Below are 15,917 nucleotides of genomic sequence, written 5' to 3'. Positions count from 1 at the left end.
CCTAGGTTTAGCATCTTGCAGTCTGCATAGACAGAATCCTCGTGTTAACTGCACTCAGCAGGAAGAAATCAGGCCTCACCGTCAGCGTTTGCCTGGCAATCTGCCCTGCAGAACAACCAAGTCATTGCTTACGTTTTGCGATCCACATAATTAGAGGGTAGAGGTCAGCTCATCTTTTTTTTTGAAGATTTATTTTATTTATTTGAAAGGCAGAGTTACAGAGAGGCAGAGGCAAAGAGAGAGCGAGAGAGTGAGAGAGGTCTTCCATCTGCTGGTTCACTCCCTAGATGGCTGGTACGGCTGGGGCTGCGCTGATCTGAAGCCAGGAGCTTCTTCTGGGTCTCCCCCACGGGTGCAGGGGCCCAAGGGGTTGGGCCATCCTCCACTGCTCTCCCAGGCCACAGCAGAGAGCTGTTTCAGAAGTGGGGCAGCCAGGACCTGAACCAGCGCCCATATTGGATGCTGGCACTGCGGGCGGCGGCTTTACCTGCTACGCACAGCGCCGCCCCTGTCGTTTCCTTCTTAGCCCTCCCCAGGAGTGCTTTCAGCATTGGCGGTTCTGCCAGCGGTCTGTGGAGTGCAGCGTGGGCTTCTCCTGTCAGTGCTTCTCAGAACCCTGCACCGATTCCAGCCACATCTGTTCTGTTAAGTGTCCTACTTCTGCTGCCCCGGGGCAGGCTGGTTTCCCGGCCCCGTGTTACAGATGGTGTAAACGGCAGACTCTGAGTACCTGACAGTTCTGGGACTCAGTCTGCGTGGGAGGGTGCGTGAGCTCCTTCTGCAGCCGTGGGGAGAATCAGTCGGCTTCCTTTGCTCTTGCAGTGTCTGGAGGCTGCGTGTTCCTTGGCCTGTGGCCCTCCCCAGACTGAACTTCCTGTCCCCATCATCCTGGAAGATCTTCCCGTTTTAAGACCCTTCAGTAATCTCATTTGTGAAGTCCCTTTTGCCACGTAAGGTAGCGTGTTCACAGGCTCGGGATTTAGGATGTCGATGTCTTCGGAGGACAGTTGCTCTGCCTGTGACGGGGTCTGTTAACCAGTGTTCGTAGCATCACGCATGGAGTGGTTACTTGAAATGCAGTGTTAAGAAAAACATACATCTAATTTTGTCTTTTTTTAAAACTTGGTACAGAAACTTGGACACAATCAGTGTTGCTGTTGATTTGATTCTGCTGTTTCGGGAACTGCGAGTGGAACAGGAAGCTCTGTTGACAGGTAACCTGCACTACGATTCGTGGTTGTTTTTCTCTTTGGGAAGCATTTAAAGCTAGTACTTTGAATATCAGATCATTCATTGCAGCAGATGTTCTGTAACTTAAATAGTAAAATAATAGTAAAATATTAAAGACTTCCTGTGACAGGAAGTGACAGCAGCTTCCTTTGCTGCCTGTTGGTGGCTGACTTGTGGCCCCACCTCCCTCTCGTGTGTTGAAGTCTTGTCTTCTCGGCTTGGCCACCGTGACAGAACGCCTGTGCCCGGGAGGTCTGTCAGCAGGGCGCGTTGCTCGTAGTTCTGGGGTCTGAGAAGTCCGAGATCGGGCACAGTGGATCTGTGTCAGCTGAGAACTTGCTCTTTGCCTCAAACATGGTTCCTTCTTGCCATGTCCTCACGTGGTTTAAGGGCAAAGGGACAAAGAAACTCCCCTCCAGCCTCTGTTAGGAGGTGCCCATCCCATGAGCCTGGTCGGCTCCAAGGACCCTGCCGCTTACTGTCAGCACATTGTGGGCTGGATTTCAACCACACGCAGACAGAAAAGCCTTAACCCCTGTTTCCAGAAAGTGACTGTCCTTGGAGGTAGGGTCTGTAAAGAGTTGGTGGAGGTGAAGTGAGGACATGGACTGGCTCCCTTGTAAGAAGGGATCAGAGCACCAATATGGAGTAGAGGCCTTGGGAGGGTGTCTGCCGGCAAGGAGCTGGGCCCACCTGACATCGCCGTCCTGATAGCCTTCATCCTGGGCTTCCAGCTCCAGAGCTGCCGGAGGATAAGTGTGTGTCTGTGGTGCAGGGACCGGCAGGCCCTGTTCTAGGCTACGGATGAGATTTCAACAGTTTCCAAAGCTTAGAATGACCCTGTGGTGCCCACATTGCCATGAGGGGAGCTCGGTATGAGATCTGCTAAAATTGAATGTCTAGTGTTAGTGGGCTGGCTGTGGACGGCTGTTGGTTTAGGGTCAGAGAACGCCAAGCTTCTTAGTTTGAAGAGCTGGAGGCTTTCTAGCCTTTCCCAAATGTTTCTGGTCTGTGTGCAACCAGCATTCGCACCTCTCCCTTGACAAGGGTTGTTAGGTTACCACAATATTTAACAAAACCATAGGATTTTAATGTATCATCTCTGTATCCAAGGAACTGAAATAATATGGTATGTTATTTGGTAAAGTAATCTTATTGTAAATACTTGTATGTGGGCTTGTAAAGTAGATACACTGAATTATAGTTTAAAAGTTTTTGGGGGGTCGGCGCCATGGCTCACTTGTTTAATCCTCTGCCTGCGGCACAGGCATCTCATATGGGTGATAGGTTCTAGTCCGTGTTGCTCCTCTTCCAGTCCAGCTCTCTGCTGTGGCCCATGAGTGCAGTGGAGGATGGCCCAAGTGCTTGGGCCCCTGCACCTGCATGGGAGACCAGGAGGAGGCACGTGGCTCCTGGCTTCAGGTCGGCGCAGCACCGGCTGTGGCGGCCATTTGGGGAGTGAACTAATGGAGGGAAGACCTTTCTCTCTCTCTCTCTCTCTCTCTCTCTCTCTCTCTCTCTCTCTCACTGTCTGTGACTCTACCTGTCAAATAAAAAAAAAAGTTGTTTTATTAGAGAATGCCTTTACCTTATCAAATAATTCAGTGGATGCTTCTTTAGATGTGTACTCCTGCTGTATTTAGTGCATAGCGTGCCTTCTGAATGGGTCCCTACACAGGTCCTGGTGCTTATAGTGTCCTACGAGGTGTGCCTGCATTGTGCCGTTGGCAGGTAGGTGAGAGCAGAGGCCAGAGTTTGGTTTTTGCAGGCACAGAAGCTAGAGTACCAAGGTGAGACAGGCTAAAGTAGTGTGATGGTGGTGTTGCCTGGCTTAGTTAATTTTTTTTTTTTTTTTTTTTGACAGGCAGAGTGGACAGACAGAGAGAGAGAGGTCTTCCTTTTTTTCCGTTGGTTCACCCTCCAATGGCTGCTGCGGCTGGTGCACCGCGCTGATCTGAGGGCAGGAGCCAGGTGCTTCTCCTGGTCTCCCATGGGGTGCAGGGCCCAAGCACTTGGGCCATCCTCCACTGCCTTCCCGGGCCATAGCAGAGAGCTGGACAGGAAGAGGAGCAACTGGGACAAAATCCGGCACCCCGACCGGGACTAGAACCCGGTGTGCCGGCGCTGCAGGGGAAGGATTAGCCTATTGAGCCGCAGCACCGGCCATAGTTCATTCTTATTCTGGTCTGTGATTTCTTAGTGTTTTCATTTTAAATTTAATTTGCTAAAATTCTTGGGTCTATTTGATTTAGAAATTATCCTTTTGGAATTGACAGTTTCTTTTCTTTTTTTTTTTTTTTTTAAGATGTATTTATAGGCCGGCGCCGTGGCTTAACAGGGTAGTCCTCCGCCTTGCGGCACCGGCACACCGGGTTCTAGTCCCGGTTGGGGCGCCGGATTCTGTCCCGGTTGCCCCTCTTCCAGGCCAGTTCTCTTCTATGGCCCGGGAAGGCAGTGGAGGATGGCCCAAGTGCTTGGGCCCTGCACACGCAAGGGAGACCAGGAGAAGCGCCTGGCTCCTGGCTTCAGATCAGCACAATGCGCCGGCCGCAGCGGCCATTGGAGGGTGAACCAACGGCAAAAAGGAAGACCTTTCTCTCTGTCTCTCTCTCTCACTATCCACTCTGCCTGTCAAAAAAAAAAGAGATGTATTTATTTACCTGGAAGTCAGAGTTACACAGAGAGAGAAGGAGAGGCAGAGAGAGAGAGGGGTCTTCCATCTGCTAGTCCACTCTCCAGTTGGCTGCAGTGGCCAGAGCTGCGCTGTTCTGAAGCCAGGAGCAATGAGCCAGGAGCTTCTTCCAGGTCTCCCATGTGGGTGCAGGGGCCAAGGACTTGGGCCATCTTCTACTGCTTTCCCGGGCCATAGCAGAGAGCTGAATGGAAAGTGGAACAGCTGAGACTCGAACCGGTGCCAATATGAGATGCTGGCACTGCAGGCGGCGGCTTTACCCTCTATGCCACAGCACCGGCCCCAACAGTTTCTTTTTAAAAATTCATTACATCATAAAGAATTTATACACAAGAGGGGCTGCGTGGGAGACCTGGAAGAAGCTCCTGGCTCCTGGCTTCAGATTGGCGCATTTTGGCTGTTGGAGCCAATTGGTTAGTGAACCAGCGGATGGAAGACCTCTCCCTCTCTGCCTCTCCTCTCTCTGTATATCTTTCAAATAAATAAATTAATCTTTAAAAAAAAAAGAATTTATATACAAGATGTTTGCCTTGGTTTCTTTTTTTTTTAAGATTTTATTTGAAAGGCAGAGCTACGGAGAGAGAAAGAGAGAGAGAACGAGAGATTTTTCCAACTGCTGGTTCACTCTCCAGATGGCCACAGTGGCTGAGGCCGGCCAGGCGGGAGGCAGGAGCTTCATTTGGGTTTCTCACATAGGCGCAGGGGCCCAGTGCTTGGGGCATCTTTCACTGCTTTAACAGGTGCATTAGCAGGAATTTGGATTGGAAGTAGAGCAGCTAGGACTCAAACTGGCGCCCGCGTGGAATGCCCACGTCACAGGCGACAGCCCAACCTGCAGAGCCACGATGCCGCTCCCGGCCCCAGGTATTTTTTTAGTAGTGATAGTGTCTTCAGTGTCCTGAAAAAATTGAAAGGTTGTAGGATTTAAATGTAAAATGTTTTTTTTTTTTTTTTTTTGACAGGCAGAGTGGATAGTGAGAGAGAGAGAGAGAGAAAGGTCTTCCTTTTTGCCGTTGGTTCACCCTCCAATGGCCACTGCGGCCGGCGCATCTCACTGACCCGAAGGCAGGAGCCAGGTGCTTCTCCTGGTCTCCTATGCGGGTGCAGGGCCCAAGGACTTGGGCCATCCTCCACTGCCTTCCCGGGCCATAGAAGAGAGCTGGCCTGGAAGAGGGGCAACCGGGATAGAATCTGGCGCCCCAACCGGGACTAGAACCCGGTGTGCCGGCGCCGCAAGGTGGAGGATTAGCCCGTTGAGCCATGGTGCCGGCCTGTAAAATGTTTTTAAGATGTTATATACTTAAAGGTATTTTTGTAGCCCGATTTCATAATTAAAAAGTAAGCCTCAGTACTCAAAATTGGGAAATTAAAAGTCAGCAATAAAGTACATGTTTCCCTGTGTTGCATGGAGAGGCAACTATTTTTGAAATCTGTGTGGTGTGGTAATTCAGTAAGAAAGTCCAGAGTGCTATGTTTTGTAATTGCTGAAAAATACTCATGTGGTGTGGGTAGTGTGTCACTGGCAAAACTGACACACACTGGTGGGCACAGGTAGTCTTCTATTTTAATGACGTATTCCGAATTAAAGCACAGATGCTGTGCTTAAACCTCCGTGACATGGAGCCAGCCCTGCGCTTGTGCAGTGGCCTCGAACCTGCCCACCTACACGAGCGTCTCCCCTGGCGCCAGACATGCTTCTCAGCCCAGCTTTAAAGATGTTTGTATTTTATTTATTTTCATCTACTTGAAAGGTAGAGCAACAGAGAGAGTATGTGAGAGATCATCCACTGGTTCACTCCCCAAATGCCTGCAATAGTGGGGGCTGGGCCAGGCAGCAGCCATGGAACCATCATCTGCCCCCAAGATGCATTAGCAGGAAGCTAGCTGGAAGGCAGAGCTGCCAGGGCTGGGGCTGGCCCTCCAGTGTAGGATACAAGCGGGACTGGACCCTGTGTCACCACACCCATCGCCTCTCAGCATTCGGGGTGCTCTCCTACTTTGCATCTTCAGAATATCTTCCCTTAACTCTGTCCCCTCTAATCTATTCGGTCTTTTTTTCTGCTCTATCCAAAATTTTCTACAAAAAACTTATATAGTTTTACAATATATGGTAAATGATTAGTCCATTCTTCTTTCATGGGTTTAGTTTTTGACCGAAGCAGGTAGATGACCTAAAGAAGAACTTAAAGGAGCAGATATCTGAAATCCCTCATATGAGCCAGTTTGAGGAATAAATCTGTTGTTTGATTGGTGGCTTGGCTGTCATATTCCATCCACTAGTTCACTACCCAATTGGCTGTCGCGGCCTGAGCTGTGCCGATCTGAAGCCAGGAGCTTCTTCTGAGTCTCCCACATGGGTGCTGGGGCTCAAGGACTTGGGCCATCTTCTACTGCTTTCCCAGGCCATAGCAGAGAGCTGGATCGGAAGTGGAGCAGCTGGACTTGAACGAGTGCCCATACGGGATGCCAGTGCTTCAGGTGGCAGCTTTACACGCTGTGCCACAGCGCTGGTCCCTAAAATTTGTGTATTTGAAAGGCAGGTAGGTGTGCGTACGTGCACGCGTGTACACACACATGTAGTCGCGCACATGCAAGCGCAGACATATCTCTTTTATCCTCTGGTTTATTCTCCAAATGCCTGCAACAGCTTGAGCTGGTCGAGGCTGAAGCTAGGAGCTTGGAATTCCACCCAGGTCTTCCACATGGGTGTTGGGAAACCAGTTACTTGAGTCATCACTTGTTGTCTCCCAGTGTTTGCATTAGCAGGAAGTGCTTTGTGGGCTGTACTGGGTCACAACCTGTGCCCCTAGATCCTATTTTATGTCAGAAGAACTAAGAGTTGTTCAGTTTTGATAGTTGCCAGGAGCCAGGAGCTTCTTTAGGGTCTCCCACGTGGTGCAGGGGCCCAAGCACTTGCCCTCCCAGGCCGTTAGCAGAGAACTGGAACAGAAGAAGAGCAGCTGGGACACGAAGTGGTGCCCACAGGGGATGCTGGCATCACAGGCAGAGACTTGACCTACTACGTCACCGTGCAGGCCCCCATGACGTCGTTTTAAAGTGGACAGTTGAGTGGCATTAGTACATTCTCAGTTCTGTGCAGCCACCCCTCTGCCTAACGGAACGTCTTCATCCTCCTGAGAGGAGACCCTGATTTCCTTATGGAGTTGCTCTTCATTACCTCTCCCAGTAGCCCCAGCAGCTACCATTCTACACTGGATCTTACCGATCCCGGGTATTTTATATGGATGGAATCACAGGGCTACGTGGCCGTTTGTGGCTGGCGTCTTTTATGTAGCGTACTGTTACTGAAGTCCATTGCATGGTGCTGCATGTGTCAGTCCTTGGTGGCACTTCTGACTGAGCGATAGTCTATTTTACGGATGGTTCACATTTGGCTTATCCCTTGTGGACGCTTGGGTTGTGTCCGCCTTTGGCTGGCCCGGGGGATGGTGCCCTGCATGAGAGCGCACTCTGAGGAGCTGCGAGCTGCAGCAGTTCCTCCCTGTCTCTGCTGTGCCAGCTTTGCTTTCCTGATTATAGTCCCCTGCTGGCTGTGACGGGGTGGTAGCTCATTGTGGTTTTGATTTGCATTTGCCAAATGACCATTTGATGGCAGCATTGGTGTGCTCCTTGGCCCTTTGTATATCTTCTTTCATGAGATGTCTGAGTCATTTGCCTAGGTTTTCATTGTGCTGTTTATTGTGTTGTTTATGTCACATGCTAGGGATGACTTTGAGTATATTGAATCTGCAGGTCAGTTTGGAGGGACTTTCCATCTTAACAGTAGTGGGTCTTTTTTTTTCTTTTTAAAGATTTTATTTATTTATTTGAGAGGTAGAGTTACAGACAGTGAGAGAGAGAGACAGAGAGAGGGAGAGAAAGAGAGAGAGAGAGAAAGGTCTTCCTTTTGTTGGTTCACTCCTCAAATGGTTGTCATGGCTGGTGCTGAGCCCATCCGAAGCCAGGAGCCAGGTGCTTCTTCCTGGTCTCCCGTGTGGGTGCAGGGGCCCAAGGACTTGGGTCATCTTCTACTGTTTCACAGCAGAGAGCTGGATTGGAAGAAGAGCAGCTGGGACTAAACCGGCATCGGGATGCCGGTGCCACAGGTGGAGGATTCCCCAGTATTGGATCTTTTAGTCCATCAGAGAGTTAGGTCTTGGCTCAGTTTTCAGCTGTACCAGCTTTCTGTAGATGACTTGTGTTTAGTGGCAGAGTTGAAAGGATATTATTGGGGCTGGTACTGTGGCATAGTGGGTAAAGCTGCTGCCTGTGGTGCCGGCATCCCATGTGGGCGCCAGTTCGAGTCTTGGCTGCTCCACTTCCGATTCAGCTCTCTGCTGTGGCCTGGGAAAGCAGTGGAGGACGGCCCGAGTGCTTGGGCCCTGCACCCGCATGGGAGACCAGGAAGACACTCCTGGCTCCTGGTTTCAGATCGGCTCAGCTCTGGACTTGCGTTTGGGAAGTGAGCTAGTGGATGGAGGACCTCTCTCTCTGTCTGTCTCTTGTGTAACTCTTGACTTTCAAAGAAATAGATCTTTTTTTAAAAAAAAAAGAAAGAAAGGATATTACTGAGGCAAGAAGGAAAGTGGAGATTTAGTGATATTTCTTTCCACTTTCTTGAAAACAACTGGTGAAATTACTCAATTTTAATTGCAATTTGACATTGAAACTTGAATTCAGCAATGAGACTTAACATTTTTTATAGTGTGTTAGTTCAAACCCAGTACAAGTAAAGAAAAGCATCTGCTTTCTGATAAAGAGCCTTGCCCTCTTGACCCTACCAGCGAGAACCTTGTTCTTTGGGAGGGTTTGGCAAAGCATTTGTGCCAGGTTGGCTTTTTTCCCTCCCTTCCCTTCCCTTCCCTTCCCTTCCCTTCCCTTCCCTTCCCTTCCCTTCCCTTCCCTTCCCTTCCCTTCCCTTCCCTTCCCTTCCCTCCCCTCCCCTCCCCTCCCCTCCCCTCCCCTCCCCTCCCCTCCCCCCCTCCCCCGCTCTTCCCCTCCCTCTCCCTCTCCCTCTCCCTCTCCCTCTCCCTCTCCCTCTCCCTCTCCCTCTCCCTCTCTCTCTCTCTCTCTCTCACCACTCTTGAGCTAAGAACTGTAATTACGTTGTCAAAGTAATATCTAGGGTATTAGTTTCAGGGAATAATTACAGTAGTATGATGAATATATTATGCTCATCAAATTTTATGTAAACACAAGCATGATATTGGTGGTGTTTTTGGCTTTCATTCTTTCCTAACCTGTAAAAATAATGCTGAGATTTTTGGGGCCTTGTAACCTTCGCAGTGTTTATGATCAGTTGATATGCTGTTGGTTAAAGTAAACTGGCTTTTGTGCTTGTCTGGAGTTTTTTCCTGTGTCTATTATATATTAAACCTTTTCCTTTCCAGAATTGGGTTAAGTTTTAGTTGTCCGATGAATTGCTGCTGGGTCAGTTGACTTTTTTTTTTTTCTCAAGATTTATATTATTTATTTGAAAGGCAGCGACAGAGAGAGAAAGATCTTCCATCAATTGGTTTATTACCCAGATGGCCACGTCATCCAGGGGCTGGCCAGGCCTTCGGTCTCTCACATGGGTGGCAGAGGCCCAAATACCTGTGCTTTCTGAGGCACATTGGCAGGGAGCTGAATCAGAGGTGGAGCAGTGGAGACTGAACTGGTGCTTGTGTGGGATGACAGTGTTGCAGGCAGTGGCTTACCACAGTGTGCCACAGTGTCAGCCCCCAGCTGGCCTTCAGACACACTTATACTGTTGGCTTTCTTTAAAAACTATGACTTATCTGAAAAAAAAAGTTACCGTTTTCTTTTATGAACATCTAAGTTCATTACTGACTATTTGAAAAAATAAAACTCATAAGACTAGAAAGAGGGGGGCCTGGTGCTGTGGTGTCGTGGCGTAGCGGGTAAAGCCGCCGCCTGCATTACTGGCATCCCATATGGGCGTTGGTTCGAGTTCTGGCTCCTCCGATTCCAATCCAGCTCCATGCTGTGGCCTGGGAAAGCAGTGGAGGATGGCCCAAATCCTTGGCCCCTGCACCTGTGTGGGCGACCTGGAAGAAGCTCCTGGCTTCACATCAGCCCAGCTCTGGCCATTGCAGCCATTTGGGGAGTGAACCAGCTGATGGAAGACCCCTCTCTCTCTGTCTCTCTCTCTCTCTCTCTCTCTCTTTCTGTAACTTTGCCTTTCAAATAAATAAAATGTTAAAAAAGAAAAGAAACTAGAAAGAGGAAAGGTAATCATCACTGTTTATGCAGGCTATTTGAGGACAAAAAGTTGATTTTTTTGTGGATGTCATTTTTCCGTATTTGCATGTAGGAATATGTGCTTGTATACTTGCAGTTTCTTCTCCAGCTTTATTATAGATTAAAATACTCAAACAGTTATTTGCATATGTCTAAAGTTTCATTCAGTGTTTTGATCTTTGGCCACCATTTACAACTTTTCCTTGACCACCAGGTGTTGAGTTGCTGTGCTTGCGTGAGCGGTGCAGGTATGTCATGCTCCGTACCCTTTCCGTCCTGCCCTGGAGACGGTGCAGCAGGCAGCCAGGCATTAGGCGCCAGGGCTTAAAGGAAAGGCTCAGTTCCCGGGAGACTTGAGGCCCAAGGGCAGGAACTCGGTGCTGAGCGGGCTGGGGAGTGGAAGAGGCTGAACCGCAGCTTGCTCGGGAAAATGTCCTCCTGCTTGCTTTCTGGAGGGAATGCTTGCAGTGAGACGAAGCCTTGAATTTCAGCACAGATTCTTCTGTTGCATTTTACCTTCCCTGATGAATCTGATTCCTGCCCTGGAGAAGTTATCTCTTGTTTTTGGCAGTCCTGTTCTACCACTTACAGGCTCTGTGACCTTGGGTGATCTTTGGTTTATTCTTTGTAAAATGAGGATAGTATTTCAAAAAAATAACTTATTTGTTAGTGATGAGATAGAGATCCAGTGGCTCTCATTCCCTGGTTCACTCTTGACATGCTGCAGCTGCTGAGGCTGGGCAGCCGGAGCTGGCAGGGTGGAGCTCTGTGCAGTTTTCTCATGTCCTCATGTGGATGGCAGAGACCCCATCACGTGAACTGTCAGCCTTCCTTCCGGGCTCTGTGTTAGAGCAGCTGAAGGCAGCATCTGAACCCTGCTACTCTGGGGTGGGATGCTGTTACCTCAGCTCAGTGGCTGCCCCACTTAGAAATTTTGCTTTCCTGATGGTAAAGCGACCTTCAGGAGTGGGTGTTTTGTTTGGCGGTTAGACGCCCTCGTTCCGTGTAGGGGTTGGACGCCCTCGTTCCGTGTAGGGGTTAGATGCCCTCGTTCCGTGTAGGAGTGCCTGGGTTTGACTCCCAGCTTCCTGCAGTACAGAGCCTGGGAGGCAGCAGCAGGTGTTTGGATTGCATTTCTGTGTCTCAGCTTTGATCCAGGTTTTTTTTTTTTTTTAAGATTTATTTATTTATTTGAACGTCAGAGTTACACAGAAAGGAGAAGCAGCGAGAGAGAGAGAGAGAGAGAGAGAGAGAGGGGTCTTCCATCCGATGGTTCATTCCCCAATTGGCTGCAATGGCTGGAGCTGTGCCAATCTGAAGCCAGGAGCCAGGAGCTTCTTCCGGGTGTCCCACGTGGGTGCAGGGGCCCAAGGACTTGGGCCATCTTCTACTGCTTTCCCAGGCCATTTCAGAGAGCTGGATTGGAAGAGGAGCAGCTAGGACTAGAACCAATGCTAGTAGGGGGTGCAAGTGCTTCAGGCCAGGGTGTTAACGCGCTGCGCCACAGTGCGCGCCCCCCCCCCTTTTTAAAAAAATAGCATTTATTTATTTATTTGAAGGTCATAGTTACACACACACACACACATTACTGGGGGGGAGGGTGTCTTTCATCTGCTGGTTCACTCTCCAGTTGGCTGCAACAGCTGGAGCTGCACCAATCCGAAGGCAGCAGCCAGGAGCTTTCTCTGGGTCTCCCATGTGGGTGCAGGGGCCCAAGGACTTGGGCCATCCTCCACTACCTTCCCAGGCCATATTAGAGAGTGCTGGATCACAAGTGGAACAGCTGAGTCTTGAACCGGCGCCCATATAGAATGCCCACACTGCAGGCTGCGGCTTTACCTGCTATGCCACAGAACTGGCTGATCCAGGTTTTAAACACATTTTCCTTTTTTGCTAATCATATTCTTCTGGTGCTGGTGCTGTGGTGTAGCGAGTAAAACCGCCACCTACAGTGCTGGCATCCCATATGGGTGCCGGTTCGAGACCAGGCTGCTCTACTTCTGATCCAGCTCTCTGCTATGGCCTGGGAAAGCAGTGGAAGATGGCCCAAATCCTTGGGCCCCTGCACCCACGTGGGAGACCCGGAAGAAGCTCCTGGCTCCTGGCTTCAGAACAGCGCAGCTCCAGCTGTTGCGGCCAATTGGGGAGTGAACCAGTGGATGGAAGACCTCTCTCTGACTTTCCTTCTCTCTCTGTGTAACTGATTTTCAAATAAATAATCTTTAAAAGAATCATATTCTGCAATGCCTCACCACATTAAGTTGATTAAATTATAAGGACGTTGCCAGAATTTTGATACTTGAAATTAGGAACTTTGGGCAAGTTACTGTCCTGCATCCTGGTTTCTAGAATGAGAATGAAAGTACCCAGCTCATAGATTTTTAAAAAGTTATTTGAAGGATGGCACTATGGCTCACTTGGTTAATCCTCTGCCTGCGGTGCCGGCATCCCATATGGGCGCCGGTTCTAGTCCCAGTTGCTCCTCTTCCAGTCCAGCTCTCTGCTGCAGCCTGGGAGGGCAGTGGAGGATGGCCCAAGTGCTTGCACCCATATGGGAGACCAGGAAGAAGCACCTGGCTGCTGGCTTTGGATCGGTGCAGCGCGGGCCGTACCGGCCATTTGGGGGGTGAACCAACGGAAGGAAGACCTTTCTCTCTGTCTCTCTCGCTGTCTATAACTCTACCTGTCCAAAAAAAAAAAAAAAAAAAAAAAAAAAGTTATTTGAAAGCACAAGTGACAGAAGAGAGAAGGGGAGGTATGGGAGGAAGAGAGGGAGATCTTCCATTCACTGCTTCACTCCCAGAATGCAAAAGCCGAGTCTGGGCCAGGCCAAAGCCAGAAAACTAGAATGCCATGTGGGTCTCTCACGTGGCTGGCAGGAACCCAGTTGTTTGAGCCATCACTGCTGCCTCCAAGGGTCTGAATTACCAGGAAGCTGCAGTCAAGAGCAGGAGCTGAATGTTGAAATCAGGCTGTGAGACGGGGTGTGGGTGTCTCAACTTAGGTCTTGACTGCTAGGCCAGAAACCCCCGCTCCCTCCACCCCAAGAACGGTGTATGTCCTTGCCCGATATAGTAGTGAATTGCTTGCTCTCTTTAGTCTTTTTTATTTTTTATTTTTTAATTTTTATTTTTTTGACAGGCAGAGTAGACACAGAGAGAGAGAGACAGAGAGAAAGGTCTTCCTTTTCCATTGGTTTATCCCCCAATGGGTGCTCAAGCCGGTGCACTGCACTGATCCAAAGGCAGGAGCCAGGTGCTTTTGCTGGTCTCCCATGCGGATGCAGGGCCCAAGGACTTGGCCCATCCTCCACTGCACTCCCGGGCCATAGCAGAGAGCTGGACAGGAAGAGGAGCGACCGGGACAGAATCCGGTGCCCCGACGGGGACTAGAACCCGGTGTGCCGGCGCCGCAGTTGGAGAAGTAACCTAGTGAGCCGCGGCATTGGCCTCTCTTTAGTCTTAGACTTCTACCAGTTTTTCTTCTGTAGGATCTGAAGCCATGTTGTTAGGTTCAAAGTACTTAAAATTGTCATGTCTTTCTGGTGGATTAAATCATTCTATAATGGCTTTTTAAAAGAAATTAATGATTTTTTTTTGTTTCAGTTTATTCTGTCTGGTTTTAAGGGGTCTGTGACTTCCTCTTTTTGGCTAGCATTTGCTGGATACATCTTTTACCATTCTTTTAATTCTTGTATTTCTGTAACTTTATGCTTTTTATATATATGTTTTAAATAGTATATAATTAAAGGTTTAAAAATCCAGTCTAATTGTAATTAAAAAAAAAAAAAGATTTGTTTATTAGAAAGTCTGAGTTACAGAGAGAAAGAGAGTCAGGGATCTTCTGTTTGCTTGTTCACGCCCCAGATGATCACAGTGGCTGGAGCTAGGCTGGTCCAAAACCCCCTCTGGGTCTCCCAGGTGGGTGCAGGGGCCCAAGCACTTGGGCCATCCTCTGCTGCTTTCTCAGGTGCACTAACAGGGAGCTGGATCAGAAGCAGAACAGCTGGAACTCGAACTGGAGCCCACATGGGATGCTGGAGTTGGAGGTGGTGGCTGTACTTGCTAAGCCACCGTGCTACACCCTGTAAACTGTCTTTGACTTGGAGCACATATTCCATGGACAATTAATGTAATTACAGGCGTTTTTGTGTTTAATTAGAATCTTCTTGAAGAAGTTAGTTAATTTTTTAGAGTATATTGTTTAGCAAGTCATATTAATGTCAGTCCCAGGTTTCTTTGTGGAGCAAGACTTTTATATTTCAGAGAAACTAACGGCTGGCATTGTGATGTTGTGAGTTAAGGCTCTGCCTGTGATGCCATGATCCTAGGGGTGCTGTGATCCTATGAGTGCTGGTTCAAGTCCTGGCTACTACACTCTGATCCAGCTCCCTGCAAGTGCACCTGGGAAAGCACTGGGAGATGGCCCCAGTGCTTGGACTTCTGCACCACCTGGGAGACCCGATGGAGCTCCTGGCTCCGAACTTTGGCCTGACCCAGCCCTGGCTATCACGGCTATCACGACCGGGGAGTGAATCAGTTAATGGAAGATCTCTCTCTCTGTCTTTTACTGCTTTCTCTCCGTAACTCTACCTTTGAAATAAATGAAATAAATCGTTATGTATAAAAGAAAGAAAAACTTCCTATTTAATGACATGGAGGATTTTTCTTGATAAAATGTGTCTATCATGTTTAAATCTATGTCTGTCTTTTTACTTTTATGTTCTTAGCTTTTCGCTGTGGCCTGCAGTTTTTAGGCAACGTCGCCTCCCGGAACGAAGATTCCCAGGCCGCTGTTTGGATGCACGCTTTCCCAGAGCTCTTCATGTGAGTGCACTGAGAAAAGGTTTTCTGACCACGGAAAGATTGTTTATGAGACTTTTACGTGACCTTCAGAAGAGCAGAGACTACCTGTGGGAATAGAATTCAGGAGAGGAGCTGTTCTCGGTTGGTTGTGGCAGGTGGTGGAGGAACCAATCGGCGCCGGTGAATCCAGAGTGTGGTAGGGAAGCGGGAGTGGCCTGTGCGAGTTTGGGCCATCAGAGAAGCCGTAGTAGTTTCCCCTGTGCGTTTACCTTGTGGGGTCAGGCCTATGAGATAGTCAGAGATCTTCTCTTGCAAAGACTACTTGAAAGGCAGGTTTACAAAGAGAGAGGGAGAGACGGAAGGAGGATCTCCCATCTGCTGTTCACGCCTCAGATAGCTGCAGCTGGGTCTTCCACGTGAGTGCAGGGGCCAAGCACTGGGCCATCTTTGATGGAGCTGAATCGGAAGTGGAGCAGCTGGGACTTAAACTGGCGTTCTGATATGGGATGCTGATGTGGAGACATCCGACTCAGCCTGCTGCACCCCAACGCTGGTCTCTGTGTTTCATTTTTTAAAAAGAAAATGTTTTTGAAGAGGTTATGTGACTATGCTCTTTTTGTTTTTGTGAGACATACAACCAAGTTTGAATTCGAGTTTTGGCGGTTACTGGCTTTGTGCCATTGGGCAAGTGCAGTTAACACACTATCTGTGACATATAGATAATGCTTCCAACAAAAGAGCACTAGGAAGAGCAAAGGGAGAAAACAAGCCCACAACGTGATTGACAGTCCTTAGTGACTGCCCGCAGCCACGCCCTGATAGGTGATGAGCCGGAAGTCACAGACTCTGATTCCAGCTTCCGTCCGAGTCTTGCCACTGTGCCTCTGTCACTTAGACGTGCTGTCCCGCGTGACTGTCAGAGGAATGCCTCTGTCTTTGAAGTATCA

At 49.1% G+C, this 15,917-nt stretch overlaps 1 protein-coding gene across 1 annotated transcript in view; it reads left to right on the top strand.

Moving 5' to 3' along the window:
* The window catches only part of ATXN10 (ataxin 10), a 159,408-nt gene that overhangs the window by 23,000 nt on the left and 120,491 nt on the right, over positions 1–15,917 (top strand). The window contains exons 3-4 of the mRNA XM_062202698.1: positions 1,132–1,214; positions 14,895–14,991. Of these exons, the coding sequence (XP_062058682.1) occupies positions 1,132–1,214; positions 14,895–14,991 (180 nt within the window). The remainder of the gene's footprint in view (positions 1–1,131; positions 1,215–14,894; positions 14,992–15,917) is intronic.

This window comes from Lepus europaeus, chromosome 10, assembly GCF_033115175.1.
Source record: "Lepus europaeus isolate LE1 chromosome 10, mLepTim1.pri, whole genome shotgun sequence".
Lineage (NCBI taxonomy): Eukaryota > Metazoa > Chordata > Mammalia > Lagomorpha > Leporidae > Lepus > Lepus europaeus.
This window is presented reverse-complemented; position numbering and strand designations above follow the sequence as displayed.